General features: G+C 34.2%; 1 protein-coding gene across 1 annotated transcript in view; it reads left to right on the top strand.

The window, feature by feature from the left end:
• The window catches only part of LOC128228120 (heat shock 70 kDa protein 12A-like), a 14,408-nt gene extending 2,967 nt beyond the window's left edge, over window positions 1-11,441 (top strand). Inside the window, exons 3-13 of the mRNA XM_052939240.1 lie at window positions 1,175-1,285; window positions 1,442-1,549; window positions 3,465-3,572; window positions 3,736-3,843; window positions 4,540-4,650; window positions 4,984-5,043; window positions 6,693-6,798; window positions 7,813-8,013; window positions 8,174-8,392; window positions 8,709-8,862; window positions 9,844-11,441. Of these exons, the coding sequence (XP_052795200.1) occupies window positions 1,175-1,285; window positions 1,442-1,549; window positions 3,465-3,572; window positions 3,736-3,843; window positions 4,540-4,650; window positions 4,984-5,043; window positions 6,693-6,798; window positions 7,813-8,013; window positions 8,174-8,392; window positions 8,709-8,862; window positions 9,844-10,907 (2,350 nt within the window). The 3' untranslated portion in view covers window positions 10,908-11,441. The remainder of the gene's footprint in view (window positions 1-1,174; window positions 1,286-1,441; window positions 1,550-3,464; window positions 3,573-3,735; window positions 3,844-4,539; window positions 4,651-4,983; window positions 5,044-6,692; window positions 6,799-7,812; window positions 8,014-8,173; window positions 8,393-8,708; window positions 8,863-9,843) is intronic.
• Window positions 11,442-12,294: the final 853 nt, after the last annotated feature.

Raw genomic sequence — 12,294 nt, 5'->3', positions numbered from 1 at the left:
GTTGTCGGTGCGAACGACATTAGCCGAAGATCAGCAGCTGCAATTGTAGAGGGAATAAAATGGAGAGCCAGGAGGAAAGCCACTTGTCAGACCTGGTGAACGTTCAGTACTCACATGCCGTCAGTTTACAACAAATTGACGAAACAACGCAATAACACCAATCCGTAAACGAAAGCATTAATTACGTACCCGTCTTTGTGAAATGTAAAATCCGGACCAACTAAAATCTCCGAACTGTTACGGAAATCGTTCGGAAATTTACCTAATTTCCGGACCAAATTAAAATACGCATTGCTATGTTTCATATATATTTTATTTATTAATTAATATATTTTATTATGTAAGGTTACAATAATAATAAAAATAATAATAATGATAATTTACAGTCGCACAGATGCACGTTCAGACGCACATACAGACATACTAACAGACTGACGCACAGACAGACATAATAAAATATATTTTATAATAGATTCAATATCTAATAATCATAGCAATGCGTATTTTAACTTGGTCCGGTCCGGCCAGTCTTTTTATACCAATACAAAATTAGGAAAATTCCGAACGATTTCCGTAACTGTTCGAAAATTTTCGTTGGTCCGGATTTGGTCCGGTCCGGCCAGTGTTTTATACCCAACCATACATTGCGCATGCTCAAAAAATTGAAAGGAGTTATTGACCTCCGGGCCTTTGTTAATACGCCTCGAAATCGACACATTACATTTTTTCTTTACACCTTTTGCCAATAAGGTAAATGAAAAATATTTTTACAAAAGATAAATCGAAATCACTCTAATATAAGTCAAAATAGTATCATTCTCTAATTTTTTTAATTTTCAACAACACTTTTCTGTGCATACAGTTACAATCGAAGAGCTAAAATCAATAATTTCCGTCTCCAGTACGATCTCATAAATCAATCACTTAAAAAGGCTTTCTCTGTGGAGCGAGCCTAATAAATACATTCAGCGCGTATAACCAGTGTAAGGGAACGGAACATAATTCGGACATTACAAGACATGCCTATAATCATGTTACAAATTCTTTAGTGGTATATTACAAAACATCTTAGTACGCAATATATTGAGGAGTACCGCCGCTCTTAACAAATAATACACTATCGTTGAAAACAGCGAGCGCAAGCTATAATGTTATTCTTGATAACTTAATTCAGGGAACCATCTTACCAACTCGCGGATGGAGACGAAGTAGAAGGACGTTCGGTTTTTCGAAATTCTCCCAAAAGAGATGACGAGGAGAGAGGTGCATCTTCAAGGCTTTCCAGGTAAGACATGTGTTCGTTAACGTGTTCATGTTTTTTCAGGGGTAATTATTGTCCCTTCTTTTTTAAAAACATATATAATTAATCATGATTGTAACACAACAGAATTACAAAATAACGTGCGCATATTATTAAGTTATTTTGGTAACTTAATTCTAGACGATCAACTTACCAACTATCACATCAAAAAGCAGCAGAAAGACCTTCGGATGCTCGACGTCTTCTTAATAAGGATGCCAGTAGGGGTGCGTTGTCAAGGCCTTCCTGGTAAGACATGTTTGCGTTAGTGTTATTATGTTTCCCAGGGGCAATTATTATCTCTTATTGTTTGAGAATATATTTTGAATGTCACAAGACATAACTTAAAAAAAGAATAAGGACAACAGCAACAACAAGCGAATAGTTTATTCTTAGACCTCTTATTGTGATCGCAACATCATTATGGCTTTATACTTATATCGTTTGATATTCTACTTGACGATTGTTTTGCTTTCAGCAATATTGAATACCATTCCTTTTTATGAACTTGTTTGCGTAGTTAAGATAAGTTCTTCTGATTGAATATCCGACTTACTGCCAAAATAATAGACTTCCTGGAGCAGATTTAAAGAAAGTTCTTGGTCTCATTCTAACCATGAAATCAATGACACCATACATCAGTCATATTCGACCTTTTAGCTAAACACTGGTACATTCTGATGTAAAAACAAACGATTCACCGATGCCTGCAGTAATATTCGCAAGTTATAGTTAATACTTCTTTTGATTTAACCAGCCAATGATTTATGAATCATTTATACTTACATACTTTTTTATACGACCAGTTGATGTTCTAGCTAAACTAATGGTGTACACTTATTGCTTTCTTATATCACTTATGCGTTTTTATCGGATTGGACAGTCCTGAATAGAGAGTATTTTCAACGTCATGCTGTTGCGCCTAAAAAGGAGATATTTTTAAACAAAAAATATATAGCTATTGATAACGATAGAAAAGTCAAAATGAACATTTATACGTTGAAAGTAAATTAAGATTTTAAATTAAACTGAAGTTGTTATTATCAATTGAAAAATTAAACTGTGAGAAAGAAAGTAGAGGTATAGGTTCGTGATCCGTTATTGATTTTCTATATCTGTTAATATATAAGCTCCTTAGGTATATTTTAATACAAAAAAATCATATTTTAGTTAAAGATCGCCCTTAACGTAACATTTCGGATGTTGTTAAATAGACGAGCATTTATAATGCTTACACAATAAGTACATTGATGAATTGCCCATCTTGTTTAAACATGACAAACAGTCGAGGTCCTTGACGAGTCATTTGAATTCCATATTTTACAATGTCAACATCTTAGTAATAAACAACTCTTTTTAGGTTTGAAAAACCTCTTTGAATAATCATATCGCTAAAATATTGAAATATTTCCGTTTCGTATAACGGCACAAAAATGGAGCAAAATCTTGATGTAGTGGTCGTGACGCTGTAGTGTCCGTAAAACACCCAACAGTTTCTTGCATTAGTTGCACTTACTTTCATAATAGTATGCTTTGATATTCGAGGTCTGGATGAAGTAGATAACAAAAGGTCCTTATAGGTACATTGTTCAATAAGATATCATATCAATGGATGTTACAATGTCAGAAATATGAATATTTAAGTTTTTCTCAAAACAAAATATATCATATAATGCAATACATTGGGTGCTATTTTCCAGAGTCAGTGGTTTAAAATGCTCGAAATGATACACAAAACACTGAAATTAAAATGTTCATTGTTTCAATTTTATAATGATAGAAAAGAGAAGTTCGGGACTCTTTAAATGGCCATATCTGAAAAAGCTAAATAAGTCTCAGACTAGACCACCTTCGATTATAACAAAGAGATTATGGTACACAATTTCGTGAGTAAAATTAATACCGGAACAGGAAAGAAAAAAAAGCTACATTAATATTTAGTATAAATACATCCAGCTTGCATAATTTGACACAAGCATACTTTATGGAAAATAATTCGGCTTAACAAAACGAGCCTACAAGGTCGTGACAAACTCTCTATTTGTCTATTACAAAACATGTTAGTAGAATCTATGAAGAAGCACCAATGCCCTGAACAAACAATATATAATCGTTTAAAAAAGATTAGTAAATAGTTGTGTTATTCTTGATAACGTAATTCTAGGCGACCAATTAACAAACCCACAGATGGAGAAGAAGGAGGAGGACGTTCGGCGTTTCGAATTTCTCCTAAGAGAGATGACGAGAGAGACGCGTTCTCTTGGCCTTCCTGGTAAGACATATGTATTCGTTAGTATTTTCATGTTTTCTCTGGGGCAATTAATGTGCCTTTCGTTTTTGAAAACATATAGTACACTATATCATTAATGTTACAGAACAGAATAACAAAAAAACGTGCGCAAATTGTTATGTTATTCTTGATAACTTAATTCTAGGCGATCAACTAACCAACCATTAGATCAAGAAAAAGCAGAAGGACATTCGAAGTCTCGAAATCTTTCTAAGAAGGATACCAAGAGAAGTGCGTTATCATGGTCTTCCGGGTAAGACATGTATCCGTTAGTGTATCCATGTTTTCTCATGGGTAATAATATATTTCTTCTTGTTTGAACACGTTTATCATGAATGTCACAACAATAATTTAAATAAAGCACTATCAACTGAACAAAGTCAACAGAACCAAGAAAAACAACAGGAACAAACGAGTTTTAAAGATATTTCTTGGTCTCATTCTAACCATGAATATTTATGCAAAAAGCTACAGAAACATGCTCAGTACAAAGTATCACAGCGGGCCCACAAACAGATCTACCATGTACAATGAAATCAAGGACACCATACATCAGTCATATATGACCTTTAAAGAATAAACTGGTTCATTCTTATGTGGAAACAAACGAAGCACAGATGCCTGCATTTTAATTTGCGTGTTACAGTTTATACTCCTTTTAATTAAACCCGCAAATTGTATATGAATCATTTATACTTACATGTTAATTCATAGGACCAGGTGATGTTTTAGCTAAACTAATGGTGTATTGCTTTCTAATATCACTTATGCGTTTTCATCGGTTTGAATAGTACCTCAAAAGAGAGTATTTTCAACGCTATGCTGTTGCCTAACAAAATATGTTTGTACGCCATATATTGAGAAGCATCAGCCCCCTTACGAAAAAATACATTATCATTCAAAACAGCCCGCGCAAGCTGTAATGTTATTCTTGATAACTTAATTATAGGCGACCAACATACCATGTCACAGATGAAGAAGAAGAAGGATGGGGACGTTCGGAGATTCGAGTTTCTCTTCAGAGAGACGACGAGAGAGACGCATTTTCATGGCCTTCTAGGTAAGACATGTATTCGTTAGTGTTATTATGTTATTCAGGGGTAATTATTTTCTCTTCTTGTTTGCAATAATTTATCATGAATGTTAAATCAGGTAAAGTAACATTATTGTGCTTATAAAATTTGACATTCTACTTGTCGATTGTTGTTTGTTCACTAATATGGAATACTATTCCCTTGTTATCATCTTGTATGCGTTGCGAAAATGAAGTCGGCATTTGAATATCCGACTTACTGCCAAAATAATAGACTTTGGCAGACTAAGGGACAGTTCTTTGACATATTTTAACCATGAAACCAATGGCACTATACATCGGTCATATTTGTTCTTTCAGCAAAAGACTGGTACAATCCAAAGTTAAACCGAAGGCTGAATTTCGATTGGCGAGTAACAGGTAATATTTCTTTTGATTAGACCTGCCAATGTTATATGAATCATGTATACTAACATGATATGTTAAAGGCCCAGGTGATGTTCTAAATTATAAAATGGCATAATTCTTCTTATATCAATTATGACTACGTTTCCATCTGCTTGGATAGTACCTCAAAATAGGGAATATTCAACGTTATGTTGTTGAGCTTGAAAAAATTGAAGCATTTTCATATTCATCTAACAATAACCATCGACAAGTCAAAATGAACATTTATATGTTAAAAATAATAAAAAAAAACTATCAAGAAGCGGCATAGGTTTGTTATAAAATGTCTATTTTATATATCTATTAACATTTTAAGATCAATTTAATATTAAAAGCATTTTTGAGTTGTTGTAAGAACAAAAATTAGATAATGTTTACACAATAAGTATCAATAAAAATTTGTATCGTGTTTAAACATCATTAACAGTTGTAGTGTCCGTGACGCATCATTTGCATTCCATTTCTTACACTATTAATCAATTCATATAATAATGAACAATTCTTTCTGGGTTGGAAGAACCTCTTGGAATTTATCTAGCTAAAATATTGAGATAGTTCTGTTTTTGTAATACATTGAGAGCTATTTTCCAGAGTAAGCGGTTTTAGATATATTAAATGAACAAAAAAATAATAAAACAGTAAATGTTCATCATTTTAATTGTATAATGATAAAACAGATAAATATCACGGATTCTACCAAAAGCCATATCTACAAAACTTTAACAGGTGTCAGACTTCAATCATTTTTAATATAAAAAAGGGAATAAAGTTAATAACTTCGAATGTAAATTTAATACCAGGGGCCGTTTTCAATAAGCATCTTAGTGAATATTTTCAACTTTGTGAGAATTTCGTAACTTTTGACCACGATTATTTTAAGTACCCGCTACTTTTCATCAGATTTATTCATATGCATATATTGTTTAGACCATTTTCTTGCTTATTTTCATATTTTTGGTGTACAAATATTGTTCGTTTTCTTAAAATTCAAATTAGAAAAATGGCATTTTTTCACTTAGTTGAAAATTGTTACTAAGATGCTTATTGAATACGGCCCCTGAACAGAAGAGAAAATTTACTTTGACTACAGGATAAACAGGTCATCATGAGCATTGGAAAAATACTGTGAAAATGGCGTCCATCAGTTCGTTAGCAAAAACGATTTGCGGTTTTTCTTCCGGGAATGTTCAAAAGAACAACTTAATTTGGTTTTAAGGATATTTCCTCGATTCGAATGATGTCAAATCATTCTTGCTCCATGACATAATTTTATTGTTTCTGCTAGTAATCAAGATAGAGTGAACGTCCGTTCATGACCAATGTGTAGTAAATAACTACGCACGTCGGTCCAAAAATGCAAAGCAGTTGTAACACAATCTCTGAATATTTCTTTTCCTTGTGAACGGGATGAGAGAAATGCGTGGACGAGAGGTGTATCCACACCCTAGTTTAGGATAGTATACGAAACGAAGTTCACTTGCTATCGGGATACGAGTTCCACTCTGACCCGTGGGTGGTATTCAGAATCACTATGTGAAAAACGCAGCGTCGCATGACAACAAAGAATACTCAAATGAAGTTTAAAGTTATTAAATCGTTCAACCGTCTTTTATGAATTTCAGAACCAAGGCAAAAAATACAATAGTAACTGCAGCCATAGACTTTGGAACTACTTACACTGGATATGCATTTTCGTTCAAACACGAGTTTAAAAAAGACCCTTTAAAGGTTAGTACTGTACCTTTATTTGTTTAGCTTTGTTTGTGTATGAGATAAATGCATTTCATTATCTTATCACGATTATTGAAACAAACAGTAGCGCAGTGTTCGCATGATGTTAAATCGATACGTCATAAATTCTATTTGAATAGGCCAACTTACTGTTCAATTTTCAAAAAGCATTTTCAGACATAAGTCCTATATAGATGTGAACATATTATAATCCATATGCATGCTGTATTTACTGAAGATATTTTGCAAGTTGCTAAAGACAATAGTTGAAAGACAAATTTATGTAAGTGTAAAAGTGTCTAGGGATGCAAACGAATATTCGAATATTCAAATATTCGATCAAACGTTTGGTATTCGAATGTCAAAATCGGTATTCGAATATTCGGAAAAAAATGTTGATTAAATAGAATAAAAAAACATTTTGCCTATATCTCTGTTGTTGTGTATAAAGGTCGTAGGTCTTGCTTTTACAACATAGGCCCATACTGCCAGAGGTGTGAATGTGATGACAGGACACTATACACGCACCATATGTCATTTAGTGTCATATCATCCAGTACTATAAAAAGTACCCGTAATTTTACAATAACTGACTATTAGACAAGTGACATCAAATATTTCAATTATTTTCGGTAAATTTAAAGTCCTTTGCCAATTAAGGATTTAAGAAATCGGCCTTCACACCTACATGTATGCGTTGTCTTGGTTGCAAATTAAGCTGTGCAACATTGCTGAAATCGCCGTGATGGTATGAATGGCATGTGCTACTATAATAAAGTAACATGTATCGGCTTTAAACTGTTTCCATTTTCGATACAATGTTCGTGCTTTGAAAAGTAACTGTATAGTATCGCGTTTTCCTCTATTGTTTTGCCGTATAACGTAAGATTGTCTTCAAATTTTATGTTATGTTATATATTAAAAAAATTGCCTGTGGCTTGCTGTTTTTACTCGCATTGTTCCATTTTACAAATACCTTATATCCATTTATCAGTTGTCTTTCCCTTACAGATAAACGCGAATGAGTGGAGAAACGTTGATCAGGGGCAAATGAAATGTAAAACGCCAACATGTCTTTTGCTCAATGCAGATAGAAGCTTGAATTCGTTCGGACATGAAGCTAAACTTCAATACAAAGAAATTTGTCTTGATAAGAAAGAAGACAAGTATTACTTTTTCTGGAACTTCAAGATGACACTTCATCAACAGAAGGTAGGACTGCTATCCAGTCTTCTGTTTTGTTTCCTTACGGGCTATGAGTCGCCAAGGTAGGAATTTTGGGATTCCTAGAGGTATTCGGTTTCAACTTAGATCATAAAAACAAGCTCTCGCGTAATAAAGTGTGCCAATGTTTTTTTCTTTCTATCTTAAGGAAATCAAAGGTGACTTCAATATAAAGGCACAAAACGGGCACAGTATCGATGCACTTACGGTGTTCAGTAGGTGTATAGAGTACCTGAAGAATCATATGATGGAAATTCTGACAGGTTCTGTAGCGAAACTTAATATCTCAGACGTCACCTGGGTTGTAACAGTACCGGCGATATGGAATGAGTCTGCAAAAAAGTTCATGCGATTAGCAGCTGAGAAGGTTTGTTGTACACATATTGATATAAATTAAGAAAAATTTCAATCCAATTAGCAAAAAACATACAATGTCTTAATTTTTTATTGCTATTTTCAGTTGACAGTAATGATAAAACGCCTCAATGCAAGTTGTACAAAGTAGACACAACATAATCAAATAAAAGGCAAAAAATCCAACATTCAAAAACAAAATAGTTTGCGGTAAGATCTTAGCCGCTAAAATAACGGTGCAGAAATAGTTTAAATATCAATATTGATATTCAGTTGTGTAAATAATGTATGCTAAGTCTAAAACAATGGAAATGTATGGGGCATTTCAGGCAGGACTTCCTAAGAATCACATCGAAATTGCACTCGAACCAGAAGCAGCGTCTTTATATTGCCGACAATTACCTATTGCAAAAGACCCAGAAACGGAGAATGGTGTTTCCAAACTTCCTGTTGAATCACAGTATATGATCCTGGACTGTGGCGGTAATAAATTGCTCGTTTTTTTTTGCGAAAACTACTATTAACTGATATAATCCACTCTCGCTTATGCGTCTTGGTTACAACCTAGTACTGGTGTCTGTTAAGAAATACAAAGAGAGCATGTCATTTGTGCATTTCACAGGTGTATGTATTGGATGAGTATATTTATACCACATACATATTTTGGGATTGTGTTTTCTAAAAACGTATTTTATCTTATTGGAGTATTCACTATAAACTTCAAACCTTTAAGTGTTCTTGTACACATGAAAAATGCCTTGAATGGTGGAAAATTGTTCTCTTGTTTTACCAAACTTTGTTACTGTACTTCAAACTTCATCTTGAATTATGTTTCATGCCTCGAGCCCCTTTCAAAGAAGAGGGTGTATATTGCTTGCACATGTAGGTCGGTCGGTCTGTAGACCAAAGTTACTTGACAATGCATTGACCTATGCTCCTAAAGCTTGACTTGGAGGTTGGGCGTGACTAGGAGTTGATCCATAACGATTTTGAGGTCATAATTTCTAATTAATTGCAAGAAAATGCCATTCAAATTTACGTCATATGTACCATTTCCCTGCTGCCATGAGGATACATGTTTATCTGCAAACAGCATTCATTATCTCAAAGTGATTAAGGACTGTACCTATTATCCTCAAACTATGAATGAGCATAGGTCATAATCATAAGCATCCGATATGGAATGAATTATAAGCTGACATTTCGGTCTTATTTTATTTTATTGAAGTGTCTTGACAACATTACGCTCAGGTGGCATAACGTTTGAAAACATAATATTTTGAAAAGCAAACGAAAGACGCTAAGAACTCATCTTTTTAAATATGATTTTTGTGCTTTGATGTTTACTTTTCGTATGACACACAAAAAACTCTTAGAAAAAATATATCACAAACAAAACAATATAGTACGAAGACTGAAATGAATTAAAAAGTCAATAAAAGTCTTAACATGATTTGGTTGCAGGAGGAACGGTAGATGTTACAGTACATGAAGTTTTGTCCAACGGTAGGCTCAAGGAACTTTATGCTGCAACAGGAGGGAAATGGGGCGGTATGGTTGTCGACAAGAAATTCTTGAGCTTTATTGCCGAACTAGTTGGCGACCAGGTTTTTGAATCATTTGTAAAAGATAACAAAGACGACTACTTCGATCTTCTTGACGACTTTGAAACCAAGAAAAGAGTAGCTGGTCCGAGTTCTTCGTCAACTATAACGATTAAAATTCCAACCACTTTGCAAGAGCAACTTCGAAGGTTTTCCAATCGCGATCATGGGAAAAAAGATGTCGATGCGCGGGATAAAACCAAGGTGAGGTTTATGGGAGATAAACTGCGCATAGATGCGAAACAGTTTAACTCGTTCTTCGACGAAGCAGTAGGTGACATTGTAGCGCACGTTCATGACTTACTAGAGTCACTGTCTTATATAAACATCAAAACAATTATCATGGTTGGAGGGTTTTCTGAGTCGCCTGTTCTGCAAAATGCAATTCGAGCTGCATTTGGTCGGGACAGGGAAATTATAATACCACAAGACGCAAGCCTTTGTGTTATGAAAGGAGCTGTGCTTTTTGGACATCAGCCATCAATCATAGCCGAGCGAAAGGCGCGTTTTACGTTTGGGTTTGCTATGGTTAAACATTTTAATAGATTTAAGCATCCAGAGGAAAAGAAAATCGAAATCGATGGAGAGGCACTTTGCAATGATCTGTTTGACAAGCATATTGAAATTGGAGCAGCTGTGAAGTACGGAGAAACACAGGCAGAAAAATTATACTTTCCTATGTCGCCCAACGATACTGTGTTTCCCGTTGCCCTTTTTCGCTCTACCGATCCGAATCCAAAATTTGTTGATGAAAGAAGCTGTGACTGTGTTGGATATTTCTTAGCGAAACGCCCTACTGAGAGCATAGGTTCCATTAACCAGATCAGAATTCGGTTGATACTAGGAAATTCCGACATCAGCGTGGAAACCGTGAAATGTGACGGGTCCGTTGAGAAAAGCGATTTCAAGATAAATGAAACTTAAATAAAATTATTCGTTCGAACGCATAGGGCATTACGATATGCTTTTCGATATACATAATTTAAGTATGTTTTGTTTTAGGACGGAAAGATAATGTTTACTTATAGACTGGTACATGTGTTAACTGCTTGTAGTTAATATGTTATAGGAACATCATGTTCAATATATTTAAATTCCCATGTGTATATTATCGATCTAGAAAGACTGTGTTAATATTGTATGAGCAAGGAGTGGTTTTGCTTGCAGTGTTTAGTAGAGCACTCTGATGGTGAACAACATTAAAAATATCAGCTATTCTTTAACAACAATTTATCAGCAGCAAAAGACGTCACAATGTTTATATCATGATGGATAAATATTTAATATATATAGCATATAATGATAAATCACATATTGTTTTAGAGCGGTATTAACGCAAGACGGCACGCTTGCACATTTTCAAGAAACGCTAGCATGCTGTATGGATTTTCTCGCGCACGTTCGAACAGCATAATTGTTTATTAAACGAAACTAATTAATAAACAAAATTAAACATTTTGAAGTTTAAATTTGTAGTTTTAACTCTACAAAGCGCTATTATTTTAAAAGGTTATACTTGTTTAACAAGATAGGAAATAGTACGTTTATTACCAACTTTCCATCTTTATTATGCATGAATAAATTCTTAAAGAGTGATCCATCCGTACATCCAAAGCATACAAAATGTGGTACTACAAAGTCAAGGTGAATACGACATTGTCAACGCCAATTGGAATCAAGTAATATAATCGTTGCTAAGCCAGTTTCAAGATAAGTGTCAATTCTTGATAATGAAGTACGCCAATGAACATTGTAACAAAGTTTGGTAAATATTGGATAAAAAATGCTTAAGCTAAAGATATAAAAATACCAATTCAGAGATATGGCTGTTGATCGAATCTGTTCGGAATATTCTGCTTCGTAACATTGGTATCCAATGTTTTCAAAGTAAATAAAAACAACCTTCATTTAAAGAGCAGCCGATTGGATTTGGTCAAAGTTTGACAATTCATGTGTCACTACTACTGAGTTATTACGATTTAGATGTTGATCGAACACAGTCGAGATATTAAATCAATCAACAGGTTGATTTAGTTGGATACAAAACCCTTATATTAGTTGCTGACTTAGGGAATATTGACAAATATAAGGGCCATAATCACAAGTGAAAATAGATGAATCTGAATGTAAACCGGACTCAATCGTGAGTCATATATTATGCTTTAAACAGTGTGACCAAGTTTGGTAATGGTTGAATAAGTAATGGCCAAGTTACAGAGCGGACATACAAGCTCAACGCCGCGAACGAACGAGGATCACGTTGATGGCAACATAGTTGAAATATATCTGCCATGATCAGCAGACAGAATAA

This window comes from Mya arenaria, chromosome 3, assembly GCF_026914265.1.
Source record: "Mya arenaria isolate MELC-2E11 chromosome 3, ASM2691426v1".
Taxonomy (NCBI): domain Eukaryota; kingdom Metazoa; phylum Mollusca; class Bivalvia; order Myida; family Myidae; genus Mya; species Mya arenaria.
This window is presented reverse-complemented; position numbering and strand designations above follow the sequence as displayed.